A 20721-nucleotide genomic window follows, 5' to 3' on the forward strand; every position below is an offset into this window, starting at 1 on the left:
ATAAAGTTTTTAAAATAAATGCAAGTGCCCTTTTCAGTATAGTTTGTCTGTGTAGACAGTTTATGCTTTTCCAGTTCCAAGTAACACAACAAAAAAAGTATGCTCCGACTTTGCACAGGCAAGAAGAATTTCTCTGGGGTTGTGTCTCGTTAGGATGCTGCTCCACAAACAGCACCTGAGTGGTTTGGAATCCCAATGACAGCATAGGCCATCAGCATGTACTACAGTTGACAAGGGCTTATTGACTACAGCAATCAATCAAAATAAATAAAGCAGTCTTTCAATCCAAAGATAGGGAAATAACATCACGCTAGTGCACAATAAAATCAACATGTGTAGCACATTCCTGTTTACCATGTCCTCCTTTGATGGTCTTGCATTAAGTTGGAAAAGCCTCTTGCCACAGGGTACTGAACATACAATGAAACATTTAAGCTGTCTACAGACAGTTTCAAAGAATTTACATTTGGTTTAGATTAATTTTCCTCGACCTGCAGTTAATTAAAGAGTAGTTGAAGTACAAAACATTTCCCACAGCTCTAGTGGTCTATATGGTCATGTAAATCTGCCATAGTCCAAACAGCTTCGGTCCACTTTTGTTATAATTTAAAATCTCTGATAAAAAAGTAATAAAACAATGTCTTTTTATACAGAAACCATTGCCTTTTTCAAATAAAGAACATATCAACATTTCATATCTGCCATGACACGCCACATTTTAAACAACTTCCTTTTTTTTTTTTTTTTTGTATATTCCAAATATGAACATGCGGCACACATTTGTGTTGCTTAAAGCTTTAAGTCTGGTATCTGTTACATCATCACGGTTGAAATTCCTGGGACCACACAGTGCCATGTCTTCCTAAAACAATCTAGCAATCTATTGCACCGAGACGCTGTGATTGAGATGATCTTCCTATACTTTTCTAGCAGAGGAAACAGTTGATTTGACATAAGAACAAATACAGTTAAGCAATGTTGCCAGCAGTGCTTATCCCCTGGAATCATCCAGGATAAAAAAGAAAACAGGTGGCAGAAGAGGCTCCAGCCCAGATCACAACTACATGCATACACACAACCAATACTAACCAGAACATTTCATTATGACACTGTTGTCAGGAATTTTTAGAACTCCAGGTGCAAAAAAGTGTCAGGAACTGACACAAACATAATCCAGAGATTATCTTTTTATAGCAGCTTCTCCTCTGGTTTGCTCAGCTTTTCACACAAAGCAAGGCAACACAGTAGGAGTTACCCAAGTGACAACCAAGCACTTCCAGACCAAAACCTTGGGAGGGGAAGGGGGAGAGCCCCTTCTCTCTGCAGACATGTTGGAGAGAGTCCCTTCTGTGGGAGTGAATTTGCGTGTTCCCCAAAAGCAGTAATCTAGCCCTCTGACCGGCGGGCCAGAGCGAGACTGGCCACTCACAGCGAGAGGGAACCCTCTTGGTCCCCAGCTTTCTCCAGCTTCTCCGGAAGAGTAAGCACAAAGGGTAGGAGGAGGCCCTTAGCATCAAATGGAGCTTTGAGAAGCTCACCATCAAAGGTACCCTTGAGCCCACCATCCGCTTCCACCTCACCATCCTGGGCTAAGTTGAAGCGGAGAGTGCCAGTCCGGTTGACACAGTAGATGGTGTTACCCAAGGCAGCACAACGGAAGGGCTGGACGGGGCCACTGCTGGGCCGCAAGCTGGCACACTGGCTCCAGCGCTTGGCCACTGTGTTGTATCGAAAAACTTCAACACCACCGCCAGTCCCACCACCTGGACCCTGCTCTCCACCACGGCCACTGCTCACGTCAAAGCGATAGATGAAGTTCTTGAAGGCCACCATGTCGGCGGAGCGCCGACGGCTGCTGTTGTAAGGACACTCCTGCCACTCATCACGCTTGGGGTCATACTTGAGCAGTCGGTAGAAAAGGGATCCTCCCGAGACATAGATCTCCCCATTGCAAGTGGTGGCCTCATGAGCAACAGCGAAGGCTCCTTTGGGCAGTGGCGCAACAGGGCTCCAGCGATCAGCCCGTGGGTCATACTTCTCCACGGTGAAGAGGCACTCACCCCCCACAGCGTAGAGGTAGCCATCCAGAGCCAGCAGCTTCAGCTGTGAGCGAGGCTGTGCCAGTGGGCGTACCTGGCTCCATGTGTCAGTGAGGGGGTTGTAGCAGAAGACTTTGTCAGAGAGGCGAGCCCGTGGCTCGCTGCCCGCTGGCCCTGCAACAATGCCCCCTGCCAGGAAGAGGTAGTTGTGGAGGACACACATGGCGCAGCCCTTGGCATTGGCCTCCTCAGGCAGACGCGTCAGCACCCTCCACTCATGGCTGGCCTCATGGTAGCAATGGATGAGGGAGCCGCTCTCCTCTAAAGACATCACAGAAGAGGGGCTCTGCGGGCGGCTGCTCTCACGGCTCTGTGGACGGCTGCCACCACCAGGCCGCTCGAAAGCATCACTGACTTCAGCCACCAATAGGCAGCGCCGGCCAGCCTCCAGGCGCCGCTGCAGAATAAGGTCCCTCTCTGCCCCACTGAGACGGCCATAGACGCCTGGCTCACGCAGCACCTCCAGATAGTGGTCACTCATGAAGCGGTAGGCGGCCTCCCGCAGCTCCGCCAGTCGTTGCTTCTTGGCCAGGCAGAGGAGCTGATAGCAGTTGTCAAGGCGCAGCTGGGCGCGCATGGCCTCGGCAGCACAGTGCAAGGCGCAGGGCATCTGGAGGACACGGGCACCACTCACTACCTCGGCCAGGTTGTCGTGCCGCACCTCACCCATGCGGGCTGTGTAGACATAGTCAATGAGTAGCCTCAGCGCCCCGTAGCTCACCCCCTTCACCCGCAGGATGTCTCGTGAGGCGCGGGCTCGGAAGTAATCGCTCTTGGCCGCCAGCACTGACTTGTGTGCCCGGATGCGCTGCCCTGATACCTCAATCACAAGGTCGGGCTCCTCGGCTGGCCGCCCTGAAGGCTGTGTGCCAGCTGGTGGCTCCCGTGCACTCGCCTCCTCCTCCTCCGACTCAGAGGCCACGCTGTTGAGCTCCCACTGGCTTTCCACCACATGACTGCCGGTAGAGGATGGTGACGGGGCTCCCTGCTCAGAGGTGGCAGAGCTGAAGCACAGAGAAGAGCTGAAGCTGCAGGGGGAGGACAGGGTGAGTGGTGGGGCTCCAGACCCAGCCCCACTCTCCTCCTCCTCCACTGTGCCGCTGCCCTCCATGGAGCCACACTCCGCCACAGCCACGCTAGCTGCTCTGGTGCTGCACAGCTCTGCTCTGGACAGGCCTTGGTCGCACTGGAATGCCCATCACCTGCTGGGGGACATCAGAGAGTCTTGAGCTTCTGTGGCCCGGCCAGCAATGGCTACTCCTCAGTCAGACACTGCCCATGAAAACCTGAATGTCTTCTCTTTATGAATAGCACACCTCAATCGCCTGCAAAGCACTTCTGTTATTTCTGTTATTATATGAAAATTTTAAACAGTTTTCATGTGCAGCATCCTTTCATGGGAACTGGTCCCCACACCATGCTGAGCAACCCGAAAACATGTCCTTTCAAGTCAGATAGTTAGGAGTATTATCACAGACTGTTCATCTTGTACAGCTACTTCAGGGGAAGACAATGGTTGCAATCTGTTCTAGAAGATTTCCTACAAGCCAAGGTTTCTTCTACATGAACTTCAAGAAGGTTTCTTCATATCACCGCTCCTCATATGCATTCCTCCTGTCTTAAAAAAAAAAAAAAAAAGAAAAAAAAGAAAGAAAAATTGATCAGCTTTAAAATAGTTTTAGTCTCAGTTCACTCATAAGTTCAAGACTGCTAAGGTTATATTTCCTTTAAAAGAACATCAATAGCACCCTACAGTTAGTTACCCTACAGAATTATGCTAATAGAACTCAACAACTTTTGTTGTTTACAGAACAACCCAAAGAGATTATTTTCTTATGACAAAAGCAATCTGACATATATATAACAGCAGACACAGCAACAGTGCATGAGCTAGATGCAATCAAACTTCATAGGCCTGGTTCAGGATTCAAGATTTCTGCTAACAAAAAGCAGAAAAGAGTAAAAATCACAATAGATAATTAGAACATGACTTTTCTTAATGAGAAAATGTCAGGCTGTAAAGCATGGTTCTGAGTAGGTTAGTCCCTGTCAGCCTAATTACTAATGAGTTCTATCTTCATTTCAGAAAAGTAGTTTTCAGAATTCCACCAAAAAAAAAAAAGTTTGCCTTGTTTGTTTATGAATTTCCTGCATTTGCTTTAGTTGTGATAAACAATATACAAAAATTGTCCAAAAATACTTGATTTCATACAACAAGGATCTATAGACCAGGTTCTATTTGAAAGGAGATTAAATCCTTTCTATGCAAATTATAGCTTGCAATTTCAGTATAGATTACTTATTTATCCCATTAATCTACTGTTGGGTGCGTCCAACTTTTGGAGACTTTTTCATGAAAATATAATTGGTAGATGACATTGTCTGGAAACCTCTGACACGGATGTGAGATCCAGACACCTATGCTTGCACATTAGATCAGCCTTCTCCTACGTACTTGTCTTGTGCATTTGCCCTACAAAGGGCTTACTATTACATTTGAGAACATTCAATTAGAGGACAAATCAATACTGTGGTTTGATTTCTGGCTTTTTGAGCCTTTCAGACTGTTACAAGGCTTAAAAAGCATTTGAGAACTCCTTACTAGAGAAGATAGATTTCACAACCATTTTTGCATTTAGGTATTTTAAAATCTAACACTTAAGATCATTATATGAAATTTTATGAACTCTGAATAGACTTAGTGGCAAGCTCCCCAAGGGCCAGAACCTAACTTGGCAGGTTAGGCTTTACTGACTTGTCTGCTGTAGCATTACCTGGATGAAGAGGAATAAAGTGTTCTCCATATACGCTTGGTGTGTAAGACAAATTGCTTCATTAATAACTCTAAACTGGGCAGCATCCCTGTTGATGTAATTTTATTTTTCAGTGAATCTTCACAGTACTGAATTCACTATCCAACCACTTTTTATTTTATTATACTGTAGGTATTAAGATTAATCCATTTTCTGATCCAGGCACTCCATAGTGCCAATGATCAGCTTCGACCAAGAATAGCTGAATAGCTTCTGTAAGTGACACCTGCAAAATGACAAATGTCAAATGGAGATGGTTTAAAAAACATCTAGGATGCCAAGCTGTAATGTACTGTTATTTAAAGAAAATTGCTACCACGATAATATCAATGTAATGTAAGTAAGTAATTGAAACATATTGTGCCTGCCTCCTCTTCCAGGGGCTGATATTCTACTCGTATCTCAATACAGTTCTTGGAAAGACAGACGTCCTTGTCATGAACATTTGAAGGGTACAAATATGCTTTTCCCCATTGCTGTCAACATCATGATTTTTTGTAGATCTAGATAGCTCACTTCTTTGACTACCTCTCCTACCTTCTCCTTAGGGTTTCCATTCTCCTTCTACATGTAGCTTCAACCTCTCAGCCTACTTCTTGATTTTGCAAGTGAAACAATAAAAGATGAATGAAAGAGAATACTACCAACATTAAAATGGGAGCAACCAGATGAGAAAAGTCAAAAGCAGGAAACTGCCACACCAGGGTTATCTGTGTATGATGAAATGTATTACCTGCATCATATCTCAAAGGAAAATCACCAATAGGAACATTTGAAGTTGTCAAAAATGGCATCTAGAAAAAGTGATCTTCTCAAAATTCTCAGGCAGTAAAAACAAAAGGGGTGAGATCCTCCTCAAGCACAATAATCAGACCTTTTCCCCTATACAGATACCTACCTGGTTAGAAATTTGCCTTGTAACTAAAACATTGTTGAGAAAGAGCTGCCACCCACCACAGTCCTATCAACACCCGCGTTAACATCCTCTTGAGCAATCACTTTGAGGAAGAAGGGCTGATGGTACAGCTTGCTAATAGCAAGCAGAGGAATTCTGTACAAAATTGTCTTCTGGTATATTTATAGCTAACTACCAGAAATATGCAGAAATTCATGCCGAGCATAATGAGGATTCGAATCAAAGAATCACATGCAATTTAGGCAACAAAGAACTCTGCAGGGAAGCTGAAGACCTAGAAAAACTGAAAGAAGGTTTGGAGGAATTTGCAACTCGCAAACCGAAGACTGCTCAAGAAATCTTAGCACCTTTATCTAGCTGCAAACAAAGCATAGGGATTACACAAAGATAAAGCTGAAAAAACAATTCACAGAAGCTGCAGAACCTTCCCACTCATGAGCAACACAACTGATCCTCAGTTAAAAGGCAACAAATTTATTGTAAAACAGGAAGAAGCTGGAAGGGGCAGATGGAAATACAATACTGAATTCCTGGTTTGGTGGTTTTTTTTCTCTCTTTTTTTTTTTTTTAACTTATATACAATGATCAAAAAGTTGTATTGCTCTTTTGCCAACAGAGCGTTCAAAACTTACAGTCATGGAAGATACATGATAAACTTACTGATTCTAATAGATCGGAGCTCCTGATGATACAGTTTGGCTTAAAATCAATATGGCTTTTAAAACTGGCAAGCTGGGTAAGTACTGGAAAAAGATGCAAGCTGTCTAGAGTACATAGCATTCATGGACTGATGTCACTTTTTATACTGGGGTCTTTTAAGTCAGAAGCTAAATTACATAGACTGAAACTGTTTTCACTATAATGGGCTTGGTCTAGAGATGATGTAATGTTAATGGACAGAGGAACTGCCAACAAACACGAACTGTATTTACAGACTTGGCAGTGACATGCTTGCAATATCCTGGATGCATGCCCCCAGCCTCAGATGCTAAGAGACTTTGCTCAAGTTAACAGAACAGATAAGAAGGCACAGTTTTTTCCTGACAGAGGAACAGTAATGAAGAGCTGCAGGTAAAGTTTCCTGGCACAGCATTCATTTGGCAGCTCTTCTGATAAAATCAAATTAAATACCTGTTTTGCCTTGTTCTCTCTCTATTTATTTCTCTTTTTTTGACCAGTGCCAATAACCTCTGACATAAACCCTGTCCCCTAGGAAGACCCACTTTCTCTGGGGACTATGTGCACGTGGGAGGAATTGGGTTATTGCTCACTGGTTCACAAATGGAAACTATTCTGACTCAGTCCCAGGGTAAATTAAAGTAGAGCTTTCCCTATCATAAACAACTCTAATTTACATTAACAGGCTATCCTCCCTGAGAGACCACAGACCAGTTCAGATCTGACAGAATGCCATTCAGCTCCACCTTAGTCCAGGAAATGCTTTTGTAAAAACTTGTTCTGCCAAATCTTACCCTAGTGGAGAATTCCCTCAGGATAGAGGAGTCATCTGATTGAGACGATTAAGGAGTCCAAAGAGCCACAATCATCAAAAGAGAGAAAACATCTCTTGTGTTTATTTTAAAAACGGAAAGAAGGCTGTTAAAAGTAGAACTGGCCAGTACTGTAGTGCAGACTGAGAACAACCAGCTCAGTCGTGGAGAAGGCAAAATCTTCTGGAGTTGAGTGCAAAGAGGTTTTCTCCTTTATAAAAACAAGTCTGTTACACTCCTGCTCACTGAGCAGGTCTGTGAAATCTCAGAAAAATAAAAGGTTTTTCCTAACTGGAGAAAACATCTGGAAAGTAGAGTTACCACTTCTCCAAAAGTGGCTGTTTGTGGCACCTGAAATCTTGCATCCTATCACAGATTTAAACTCTAGACCTCAACCACTTGCTTAATTTCCTACTAGTTAAGAAAATAAAAGTCTTTCAAAGGCTCACCAAGAAAACTGCAGAATATGTGTGGATTTTTTTCCATGTTTAAAATTTGGACTGCTCAAAATGGAGCAATACATTCCCAGTGTCTTAGCCTGCCTACTGACTGTATGCCTTCAATGTATGCACACTCAAGTTGCATATGCATCCTCCTTGTAATCTCTCAAGGTGCTTTAATTTTCTCCCAGTATGCACTGGAGGTATGCATCTTTTTATCTCTTAACTGCAACATTTTCATACAACCAAGATGAAAAACAAACATCTAAGAAATGCAGCTTACGACTACAGACCACACAAGAAACATGTGGGTAGCAGTTCCTCATCAGGAACTCGGGGGATAAGAAAGGGTATGAGTGCATCCGGCAGGGTTAGGGGAGAGGAAATCAGTCATAATAAAAATGTTATCAAAATCCTGATGAAACAGATACTCTAGCTAGCAAGTCAAACTAAAAATACACAAGTTTTGAAGAGTCATCATGACCACAGAACAGCTTTCTTAACAGTGATATCTGTGGAGAGCAACATTTTCTAGTTCCAGTTTAGACTCTTCAGAAGTAGTTAAGGAGGAGTGGTGTCTCTCTGGAGTTCTCACACCAAAAAGGAAATAACACTCCCACAAAATCCAAAACTAGGAAAGGTTAAGTGCAACTCATCTCTAAGTGCAAGTAATGATCTGTTAGAAGAAAAAAAGTCTAACAAAAAAGGGGGTCAGAAGCAGGGTTTTGCAGGGTTACAATACCTCTGGGGAAAGCTCTGGGGCTGATGTCTTTGTCACCAATGCACTACAGAAGTAATGGTATGGCAACAGAGAATCCCCTCTAGTTCTAGAAATAGCCTTGTAATTACTATTGAGATACAAGGTGAGAGCCTGTAGTCATGTCTATGACAAACTAAAGTTTGGTTACCCTCGTAACTGATGCTGATACAATTGTATACCCAATCGTATCGGGACAGAGGCTAACACCACATTAAATGAAAAGCTGTACACAACCCACCAGTGTAGAGCTACAGCTAAAAAGACAAACGCAGTCCATGAACTGGGTACACTGGGAAATAAGGAGCAACAGAAGGGAGAAAGATATGTCTGCATCTACAGCATTAGTCAGTTTACAGTGAAGATGGATGGATGGATGGATGGATGGATGGATGGATGGATGGATGGATGGATGGATATGCAGGACCTACATCTTGGAAGGAGCATAGATATTATAGATAGTACCGAATAACTTAAGAACTGTAGAAAACTGTTCAGAGAGAGACAGAGCAGGGCTCTGCAGCCAGACTCTTGGTTACTCCAACTCCTCACTGAGTGTGCCTTCCTTTGGCACCTCGCAGGCACACTTCCATGCCTCAGAGAGCAGGAAGCTCGTGCCAGCAGCTGGGAGAACAGGTAGTGTAAGCTGAGAAATGAAGTGCACACACTTCTTCAGGGCTTGGAATGTTTGTTTTGTGACTCAATGACTGTGCACAAGTATGGATGCATGAACAGTCTGCATATGGATGGTGCTTGTGGAGAAAGGCCTAAACAAACCAATGGGTGGAAGCTTAAACAAAACATTTCTACTACTAAGGAAAATTTTTAAAAAATGACTGCCAAAGCATATTGTGAATGCTGAAAGTTTGCATGAATCAATAGGGAGAATGAAGAACAGGCTTATGGAAGGGAAAGTATTAACTGAAGAGTTTAATGAATACACATGCTAAACACTAAAACTGTAATGACTTTAGGAATATGCTGAGCTGAAAAGTGAGTATTCAAAGATAAATTAGTTTTATGTGAGGAAATACATATTTTTACCTTGTTGCACATTTCTTTTAATACTAGATTATGGTACATGTGAGAGGCTGGATGCTGGACATTTGATCTGATACAGGAAGATCCTCATTTTCAACAAGGCCAAATGCCGGGTCCTGCACTTTGGCCACAACCCCAGGCAATGCTACAGGCTTAGGGGAGTGTGGCTGGAAGACTGAGTAGAGGAAATGGACCTGGGGGTATTGACTGATGCCTGGCTGAACATGAGCCAGCAGTGTGCCCAGGTGGCCAAGAAGGCCAATGGCATCCTGGCTTGTATCAAAAACAGTGTTGCCAGCAGGAACAGGGAAGAGATTGTCTCCCTGTACTCAGCTCTGGTGAGGCCGCACCTCGAGTACTGTGAGGAGTTTTGGGCTCCTTGCTGCAAGAAAGACATTGAGGCCCTGGAGCGTGTTCAAAGAAGGGCAACAAAGCTGGTGAGGAGTCTGGAGCACAGGCCTTATGAGGAGGGGCTGAAGGAGCTGGGATTGTTCAGTCTGGAGAAGAGGAGGCTCAGGGGAGACCTTATTGCTCTCTGTAACTACCTGAAGGGAGGTTGTAGTGAGCTGGGGGTCGGCCTCTTCTCTTGTGTAACTGGTGATAGGACTAGAGGGAATGGCTTCAAGCTGCGAAGGGGAGATTTAGGCCGGATGTTAGAAAATACTACTTCTCTGAAAGAGTGGTCAGGCACTAGAATGGGCTGCCCAGGGAGGTGGTGGAGTCACCAACCCTGGAGGTGTTCAAGGAACGTTTGGATTTTGTGTTGAGGGATATGGTTTAGTGAGAACTATTGGTGATAGGTGGTTGGACTAGATGATCTTGTAGGTCTTTTCCAACCTTGGTGTTTCTGTGATTCTGTGATTCATTCCAGTGCTATTGATGTCTGAAACAAAAGATGAGAACTGCTAGGTTCTTTACCTCTAGGAGTTCTACAATCAAGAGCCTCACTGGAAGGTACTTTGGGGCACAGGAAGGATTAAGTTTGACAGGACCACCTTGAGAAAGACCACACAACATGTGCAGGACAACCAAAGGATCAGGCCCAGATGGCACAGGTTCATGAAAGTCAGGTCCTGCTTGACCAACCTGATCTCCTTCTATGACTGAGAGACACTCCTGATAGATGAGGGAAAGGCTGTTGACAAAGCTTACCTAGACTTCAGCAAAGCCTTTGACACTGTGTCCCACTGTATTGTCCAGTAGAAGGTGGCATCCCGTGTCTTGGACAGGTACACTCTCCACTGAGTAAAGTACTAGATGGATGGCTAGATTCAGAGAGTGGTGATGAATGGAGTTAAATCCAGATGGAAACCAGTCAGAAGTGGTGCTCCTCAAGGGTTGGCATTTGGGGCCTGTCCTGTTCGGTATCCTTACTGATGACCTGGACGAGGGGATTGAGGGCACCTTTGGCAAGTCTGTAGATGACACCAAGTTGGGAGGAAGTGTGGATCTGCCTAAGGGTAGGAAGGCTCTACAGAGGGATCCAAACAGGCTGAATTGATGGGTTGAGGCCAATGGGATGAAGTTCAACAAAGCCAAGTGCCAGATCCTGCACTTTGATCACAACAACCCCAAGCAATGCTACAGGCTTGGGTTAGAGTGGATGGAAGACTGTGTGGAAGAAAGAACTTGGGTCTGTTGGTTGATGCTCAGCTGAACATGAGTCAGCAGTGTGCCTAGGTGGCCAAGAAAGCCAAAGGCATCCTGGTTGTATAAGAAATAGTGTTGTCAGCAGGAGCAGGGAGGTGACTGCTCCTCTATACTCAGCTCTGGTGAGGCTGCACCTTGAGTACTGTGTTCCCTCATTACAAGAAAGACACTGAGGCCCTTGAGCATGTTCAGAGAAGGGCAATGAAGCTGTGAAGGGTCTGGAGCACAAGTCTTATGAGGAGCAGCCGAGGGAACTGGGATTGTTCCATGTGGAGGAGGCTCGGGCAGACCTTATCACTCTGTACAACTATCTGAACGGAGGTTGTAGCTAGGTGGGGGTTGGCCTCTTCTCCTGCATAACCAGTGATAGGACTAGAGGGAGTGGCCTCAAGTTGTGCCAGTGGAGGTACAAGTTGGACATTAGGAACAAATTCTTCTCCACAAGAGTGGTCAGGCACTAGAATGGACTGCCCAGGGAGGTGGTCAAGTCACCATCCCCAGAGGCGTTCAAGATATAAGAATATGTTGTACTAAGGGGCATGGTTTAGTGTGGAAATATTGGTGGAAGGTGGATGTTTGGACTAGATGATCTTGGAAGTCTTCTCCAACCTTGGTGATTCTATTATCAGATTAACTGATCTAGTGATCCTTTCCAACTTTAACTTCTGGAAATTGCCGTGCACCAGGCGGAAAGACATTGAGCAAGGCATCAGCTTGTGATGACTAAAAGCCTAGCTGTTGTATTAGTGTGGTTAATGCTGATTGCAGAAATGTTTTTCAGATTAAACAGTGCTGTCAACAAATAAATAATCAAAACACATTCAAAGTCTCTGGAAACACTTTGGTAATGATGATCCTAACAAAAGAGGGAGAGAATATGCACCAGAAGGCTAAGTCAAGCAAACCAGCAGATTGTTACAAACAGATCTCAGGAAATATGAGAAGATTCAGGTTTTGTTGTGTGTTACAGTTTGATGTCAATGAATGTACTGAATTTTTATAACACACTTGCTATCAAACGCACAGAAGATGGGCCTATAAATTTGGATGAAATGAAATTCCTTGCTTAAGATAAAAATGGATTTTGCTTTTAATATCATTACAGAAAGGATACGCATTACAGAACTGAAATCACCAACTATCTATCAAAGTCTATCACCACTATGCTTGAGGAAGAACTTCAGAAGTAATGATATACTTCAAAGGACAGCCAACAATATCCCATTCTTCTCAGGCTTATACCTATGAAAAGAAAGTAAAAGGAAAACTTCAAGAGAATGTTATAATAAAATCACTTCTTCCAGACACAGTCTAAGTCAGGTACTTAAGGGAAAAAAGTTCCCCTTTAGACTGAACAGGCTCATTGATTTCTTGGCCAATTAGGTAAGCGATACTTAGAAATGCAGAGATCCTTCAGATACGCAGTGAATGATATCCTTCCCATTTTTTGACAACATATGTAGTTTCCTTGCTACTTCCACCCTGATACTTTTTCCAATTGAAGGTTTAGAACCACCCTAGCCACAGCTAAAAGTCACAGTACATCTAGTTAAATTCATAAAATAGTTCTAGATTTTTGTACACGTTATCACAACACAGCCTGTGGACTGGATTCAAAGATGTAGAGATGTGCCATAGCTCTGAAGCGTGGCAAAGGCTGACTTTGAAGGCAGTTCTATACAGATGGCAATACAACAGAGATAGACCTAAGAGCCAGATCAGACAGGAAAATATAGTCCAACATGACAGCCCATACTCCCTAATCAGAAAGGAAGGAAAGATTTAGCTTGCACAGACTTCCATCTGCCTTTGAAGTGCTGTTGGTATAGTACACTGTTGGACCTACAACCGTGAATTATTAGGTGACACATGAGTCTGACATTTTTTATTTATTATTCCATGGAAACCAGGCCAAAGTAGAGGGAGATGGTGCAGGCCTGGGGCCATATTCCTACACAGAACTGATCTGTGGGTGGGATGCACCTCCCAGTTCTCCCACAGAGAAAGAGACAAATGGATTTAGTGTGTCTGAGCTGTACGGTACTGCTGATCCATCCACATCCAGCTCCTGCAAAGGAATCTGCAGCATACAGATACACAGCATGCGGGTATAGATGTATGCCAATACAATGGGATCCTTAAGTAGCAGCACATGAGAGCTATAGAGGACTAGCCAGTGCAGAAATACTGACGATTACGATGCTGAAGTGCTTAACACAAGCGACTAAGAAGTGTTAATTCTTGGTTTGGGTGTCTTAGCCCAGAATTCTGTCCAAAATTTTAAAAGATACCAATAAATGACACTGCTTCTCCTTCCCTTAACTGACAAGCTTAAAAAAAACCACTCAAATGAGCACCCAAATCATCATGATATGTACTATGAGAGGAAAGCTACTCTCCTTCATACTACAGATTTTCAGAGAAACAGTCAAAATGTTATGGAAAGAGAGAAAAAAATATATATATAGGGTTGTGCTCCCTGATGAAAGGAAACTTCCCATTTTTCTTCCCATCATACTCTGTGGGGCAGGACTAAGTCGAGCTGTCTGGGGACACAGTCAGTCCCAACTCATGTCATGTTTTTAAAATACTTTTGCTGATGTGAAAGCAAAAATACATGTTGGAGTCGCAGGTACTTCTTCTGGCTAGATTCCCCTGCCAGAAATACCCACACAGTATCAGCAATGACTCCACCAAGCAATGGGGATATGTCTGCAGCAACAATGAAACTGAGGGCTCAACAAAATACAAGGCTATGCCATGTCATAGGTGGAATTAAACAAGGGAAGAAGAGAAAATTCAGTGAGATGCATGCCGTTTGCATCACTTGAAGGGAACAGTTTCTGTCCAGTCTGACACAGAAATACAATAGGTTCCTATTAAAACACTTTTGTTTTCACAGCCTGACACTTCCTGCATTTGATGCATGACATTCTTTTTTACCATACTGTGAACTTCATAAGCTGAACTGAGTGTTGAGGCAAAGCCTTTCTGGCTGCACTGATTTCTCAACTTTGACATTTACAATTTAGTGTAATTCACTATTTCTTGCAATAAATAGATTTGTTTTTTCATTTAACATAGCAGATTTGGTAACAGTTAATAAGCCTGAATTTAACGCACAGAAAGCACTGTCTGGTTATCTAATTTATTCCTGCAAGTACAAGCCAAAGAATTTTATTCCTGTACCAAGCCAACAACTTCTGGTTGAATTAGGTCAAAGCAATCTTCTTTTCAAATAATCCATCCCACAGCCGTAGAACTTCTCTGTTTCAGCTAATGACCTTGCTGGAAATTCAGGTGTTGAGTGGATCACTGTGGATACCTTTAAGGAATACACATGCTATGCTTTACTTTGGGGTTCACTTTTTCATCTTCTGCAGTCTCATACATGCCGACATGCCAGCACTCTATTTTCACCAAACGATTCGTGCTCCTTCTGAACAGACATACCGACTGGCAGCATAATCATGAAGGATGATTATGATCACAGCTATCTTGGGACTGTCACGTCTGCTCTCTGTCTTTTTTACACAGAGGAGAAGGCTGCAACACGGCTGCCTACCCTACCATTCAAACATCTCCTTTGCATACAATATTATAAAGCCCTGTTAATATACATGGTTAAATCTGCATCAGATACAGCAGCCACGGTGTTACTCTTGCATTTGTTAAGCAGCAACCTGGGCAGAGCTGAAGATGGCCAGACCTGTAGTAAGAACTGATGCCATTAGATCAGAATGTGAGGCAGACAGGTGCTTGGTTTCACAGTTAGGATTCTGAAGGTGTGAGTAGAAGCACAATCCATAAATCTCAATTTGTGATTCTTGACCATTCTGAGATTTTGATCATTTGCTTCATATGTAAAGTTTTGTTGCCTCTGACTAGACAGAGATTTAGATACCTATCAATGACATCTTCTCAAAGCAGATGGCAAGGTTTTCAGACACTGTTCTCTGCAAAGTTGCCTGTTTTGGGGGTTGCAACAGAAGAATTTATTACCTTGTGAAGCTGCAGAATGTCTTGGCAAGGATTCTGTCCAGACATGGGGCTAAGATACCACCAGTCTGACAGACATTTGCAACTCTGTTGCCCATCACAAAGACCTTCTGATCATACCTCACAAAAGTAGAACACCAGAATGGTACAGACCTCATCCTGACAAACCAAGAGCACCTGTGAATGTCACTGTATGAACAGATGCGGGCAGTCTGTGCCGTCCTTTTCCAGCACCACATTTGAACCATCCTGCAATGTGTGGCAAATTCCAAAGTTCACAAAGCAATAGTCTCCAACAATGTTTACTCTAAAGCTTTGCTGTGAAAATCGAAGTCCTTCGAGACCCTAATATCAGTTGTTATTAAACAAGAAACATGTTGTCTCTGCACTGACCACTTTATCTCAGTTTCACTGTGCTTTCTGATAAGGGAAGAGTCTCACATCACATTAAATCCCACCCCTGTTGTAACCAAGGGAAAATTCCTATTAACTTCAAGAGCATCAGGATTTCCCACACTGTATATACAAATGTGTACAGTAGCTTGTATTTAGCTGAGGAACTGAAGGAGTGCAGCGAAGAAGAGATGAAAGAAAACTACAGGCTAAGAGGAAAGCTCTCCCATGACGAGATTTGTCTTTGACTGAGTGAATCAGAGCATTTATTGTTAGCATGCCATTCCCATAGCAAAGGGTTGGTGTTAGGTTCTTAGCACCCAACACTAAAAAATAGGTCGCAGAAAGCAGAGTTTATCTCCAGCTCTCAGGGCCTGTTCTTCCCATTTACTCACAAGAGAGAAAAGCAGAACTGTTTCCAAGGGGGAGAAAAAAAAAAAACAAAACACAACACTGCCAATCTTTGACAGGTTGATAGTCCAAAATGAGCCAAAAATCTGGGAGCTTTCCAGCAGCAGGGACCCAGTCAGGAGGCTCCCTCTGCTCCCAGAATATTCCTGGAGAAGTCAGTGTCCAGAGAAACAACAAACAGCTTTTGTTGTTGCATGTATGCGCTCTGTGCATGTGGATGTGCAAAATAATTTCAGGACTATTAATTAATGCCAACCCGGTTGTGATAGACTACAGCATGGAAGCTGCTTGTCCAACTCATGTGGATCTGTATGGAAAGGTTGCAGTTTCTGGCGTGCTTCCATGTGGATTTACAAAGGCTGTCAGCTAGGCTGTGTGAGCCAGAGGCATAGCAGTGGCAGCTCATGAAACACTGCACCTGAAAAGCATTTCTGTGACACGTCTTTCTTTTCCTTCCGATGCGCTGTGCACAATCTGAGAAACCACTGGATTTTTTTTCAGCTTGTTTTGCATAAAATAAACTGACTTAACTGATCATGAATTCCTGTTCTCCTCATTGACGTGGCGTAAGGATGGAAACGTGCACTGCAGAACAAAGGATGCAGCCAACACTTTTTTGTATTAACACACAGTTGTATTAAAAGTAGATTACTGACCAAATTTTTCAAAGCCAAAACTGCTGGTTAGCAACCAAGGAGGACAGAGAAAGACTACAGGATTGCCACCACCATCTAATAAAAAAACCCACAGTGTTTATGGTCCCAGCCTTGCAGATTTAAATGCTAGACACAGGACCAGCCCAATCATAATACTAAAGCAAAAATCTACACCAGTAAACTGCTCAGGTCACTGCAGGAGAGGGGTGAAATCTCCATCCATTCACCGCATTGCCACATGCTCTGAAGCTGGCACAAAGCAGGATCTCTCGGCTCAGGCTGGGGAAGGAATAAGGTCCTCTCTCATTTTATGATGTCTCAGCCACAGATCAGGTTAAGCTGGTTGTCAAACTCTGAACTGCTGTAAAGTAATTCTTCTTCAATAAAAATAAATAAATCACACCTGTTCTCTGACAAAACAACACTCAGAACAAAAGCAAAACAGAAACAATGACAGATGACCACTCCAGCGAAAAGCAAAGCAGCAGGCTTAACTATCACCATGTCCCAAGAAGGCCAGTGAGATCAAACACAATAAAAACATCTAAAATGAGTGCTTCTAAGCACCTAAAGTAGTAAGAAATAACTTCTCAGCTTCTGTTCTTGGGAAAGAAATAGCTTCCTAACTGCAGTGCTGCAAAACTTTACTAAGTATCAACAGGAAAATCCTTGCAAAGTCCACACAGGATCTCATAGGATCAAAACGAACACCACCACCACCAAGTTTAATTCAGCTCTAAAAGAAATTGCAGTGCTTTCTTTCAAGTTTTATTACAGCCATCTTTAGCAGCCAGCTGCCCTTAACATCCTCTTGCAACAGGATACTGCAGGATGCTGAGCCCCCAGTAGGCAAGATCTGGATTCAGTCATCTAACCACAGCCGTCTCTAAGGTAACCCGGGCTAGCCCTAAATACTATAATCCTGCTTTACTATAGTAAAGCTAGTTAATGGCTTTCATTGAATGTGCTTGCCAAACAACAGCAATCTAATATTGATTGATGTTTCAAACAATCATTCTGCCCGCCTATTTGGACTATTTGCTACACACACAAAAAAGTGATGTAAGCGAAGAAGGAAGGAAGCTATTAAGGATTTCAAACTTTCTAATAACTGTCAAAGGCCCAGAGCTGCAAACCCCAGCTCCAAGTGCGATCCTGAGTTCGGTACCACTGCTGCCAGGAACAGGACCCACAGGCTGAGGAGTGCTGGGGCAGCAAGGGGCTGGGCTTTAGCACTTCCATGGGTTCCTGACCAGACAATGCCATCAGTGCTGGATGGCTGGAGGATCTGCATGCAACAGACGTCCTAATTACAGAGAGAATATATGGCATGGGATGGGCACCGGGAATACAGCATGGGCAGGGAAGGTGGCAGGCCAGAGCTGTAAACCAGGGAGTACTGCAACACAGTACTTTTGTATAAGTATTTAATTCGCTCCTGGGAGACAGGCGGTTAAATACATTAAAAAAATGGAGGCCATTCCTTAGCGTCCCAGATCATATTAAAAGGATTGCTCTATTTTACGGCTTTTCTATTCTTCATTGCTTTTCTATTTTTTTATTGCCCTACATTTTCTAGTTTTCTGTTCTCGTTTTTATTCTTCGTTTAATTGCTGCGCCAAAAGATTCACAGAAAGGTATTTCTAGAGAGCTTTTCCCCTTGCTGAGCTGGAGAAGTTGGCTGCAGAACGTAACACCGACTGTCATTTTCCGCACTACGTGTAAGCTGGGGTCGGGGAGCTGCTTTTGCAGCGCTGAAGGCGCAGTCCTACCACCATCCTGCTGACCGCAGACCAACGACATTCGGCGGGACTCACTTGTCACTGCCGGAGCCTGCCCTGCTGCGGGGCCGTGTGTACGCACACACCGAGTGCCGCACACGAGCTCTCAGCGAGCCGGGGGATCACGGCGTAAAGCACTTACAGCGGGAAGCAGCCGCCGTGGTGCCGGCACGCATCTCGCACACGGCTGCGGGGCGCACGGCCAGCAGGTCAGCGCGAGTCAGCGCGGAGAGAAACGCGCAGCGCCGTGACAGGCGGGGGGAGACGGGCAGGGCAGCGAGGCGGATTAATGGGGACGGATGGCAAAGCTCAGCGCGATTAAACCCCGCGGTGCGCCAGATCCCAGCTACGAACGCGGTTACCGCGGGGCCGCAGCCCCATCCGCGGCTCCTCGGGGCCGCGACCCGCGTACTGCCCGGCCCCCTCCCCGCTCCCGGGGACACCGAACGACCCGGCCGCCGCCGCCGCCACCGCGCACCGCTCCGCTTACCTTCGGGCAGCGCGGCTCCCGCAAGGCAGCCCCGGCCCGGGCGCGATGCCCGTCGCCTGCCCACCCGCGGGCCCGGCGTTGCAGAGCAGCTCCGCGGAACGCCGGAGCTTGCGGCGGCGGCGGCGGGGGGAGCGCGGTGGGTGGAGGGAGGGGGAGAGAGAGAGAGAGGCGGAGGGGCGCTGCCGGGCGCTGCAAATGGCTGAACGCGGGAGCCCGCGCCGCGCAGAAGCTGCGCTCGCCCCGGGGGCCGCGCCGCGCTCGGCCCCTTTGTTTCCCGGCACAGCGGCGCGCACACACGCACGGAGCGGGAGGAAGCGGCTCCCCCGGCGCTGACCTGTTGCGCGCGGCGGGCAGCGCTGAGATGAGCCGCTGCCGAGGCGGGAACCGCAACGCCGCTGCCGGCCGGGGAGCGCGCCGCCCGAGGGGCGGGGAGGCGGGGACCGCCCCACCTGGCCGCGCTGAGGGGAGCTCCCTGGCTGAGGCGCCCTCAGGAGGGGCCGGGGCCGGCGGGCGGCTCGCCGTGTAACGCCGCTCCCGCCGCGGGGCCGGGCCCCGTCTGCCAGCCTGCTCGGGAGCCTCCCCTCGGCTTCTGGGCGGATAGGGCGGCGGGAGCTTCCCTGCCCCTGCTGAAACGGCTGGACCAGGGCCAGGTGGTTTCCGTTTGGCTGCAGTTTGGGTCTGGGTTGCAAATTTATCACGCTTTTCAAGGCTGAGGTTCTAATCAAGGTTCTCAGAATTAGAGAGGTTTCCCAGTTTCTTGAAAATGAAATGAGCCCTTTTGTCACGCTGTGCTCCGGCTCTGCTCTTGACGGAGTCAGCGGCTCACAGACTTCCACTGTGACAGTGTGCGGTGCCTCCTGAACACCGATGCCACGTTTCCAAACCTTTGTACACCATTAACAACACAGGGATATTTCACACTGCTTTCACAATGTATCGTTTTCCCATTATGCTTTTCTAAAACCTTGTTTCTCTGCAGCTTTTCTCTATCTCCCCCTCTTCTGGCTCTGGCGTCCTGTTGGACTCCTCAATAGCACCCAGAGGCTCTTGGCCCTTTCCTGAGCAGAGCAGCTCCCTTCTATCCTCTCAAGGAACCCATCCCTCTGTTTCTCCTTGTGCTGACCATACCACCATCATAACTGCACACTCCTAGAATCATTGAGGCTGGAAAATACCACTAAGATCATCAGGTCCAACCATCTACCCATCCCCACCATGCCCACTAACCCGTGTCCCTCAGTGCCACACCTAACCTTTTCTTGAACACCTCCAGGGATCTTTCTGCTCCATGATTACAGTGGATGAGCAAAGCTGGGTGTCTCCTCAGTCATTGTGTCCCTTTGCTCCTCCTTTTCGCCTCTGCTACAACCCTTCCAACCCAAACCATTCTATGATTCTGTCCCCAGGAAGCTGCAGCTCTTGCCTGCAGTGCTGGATAAGTGTAACCTCTTGAAGCCATCGGCTCTACTCATCTTATTACTTGAGTGCAGCGCTTAAGTTTAATGCTAGTTGTCAAGCTGAGGTCATGTCTCATCTCCGCTGAGAGACCATTGTGCTTTCTGGGGCCATGAGGTGAATAAATAATAATAATACAGTGTTGTGGGGGTTTTAGAATAATTGGTGGCTACAACATAAGTCTTCAGCATAATAGTGCATTTCCTGCTCTTCTCTCATTTGGATCTCTTACTGTGCAAGGTTTCATTCCTGGCTCGTTGGAAGAAGTTTCCACGTGATACTAGCAGATCCACTGCAGCCTGCCAGGAATGACTCTTCTGACATCAGGAA

The 20721-nt window shown here is 45.5% G+C and overlaps 1 protein-coding gene across 9 annotated transcripts; it reads right to left on the reverse strand.

Moving 5' to 3' along the window:
- Positions 1–32: 32 nt before the first annotated feature.
- Positions 33–19444, reverse strand: KBTBD11 (kelch repeat and BTB domain containing 11). 9 transcript variants are annotated; one of them, XM_090136302.1, is made up of 2 exons: positions 19271–19444; positions 33–3713 (listed from the first exon to the last, which is right to left on the reverse strand). In XM_090136302.1, the coding sequence occupies exon 2, from the start codon at positions 3208–3210 to the stop codon at positions 1426–1428; it is 1785 nt and encodes a 594-aa protein (XP_089992428.1). In that variant the 5' UTR covers positions 3211–3713; positions 19271–19444; the 3' UTR covers positions 33–1425. The 9 variants fall into 9 exon arrangements, 7 of the variants coding, with proteins under 7 accessions (XP_089992428.1, XP_089992429.1, XP_089992426.1 ...); XM_090136303.1 differs by having other exon boundaries at positions 33–3717; XM_090136300.1 differs by lacking the exon at positions 19271–19444 and adding an exon at positions 18937–19256.
- Between the last annotated feature and the right edge of the window lie 1277 nt (positions 19445–20721).

Source organism: Phasianus colchicus, chromosome 2, assembly GCF_987193195.1.
Source record: "Phasianus colchicus chromosome 2, bPhaCol1.hap1.1, whole genome shotgun sequence".
Lineage (NCBI taxonomy): Eukaryota > Metazoa > Chordata > Aves > Galliformes > Phasianidae > Phasianus > Phasianus colchicus.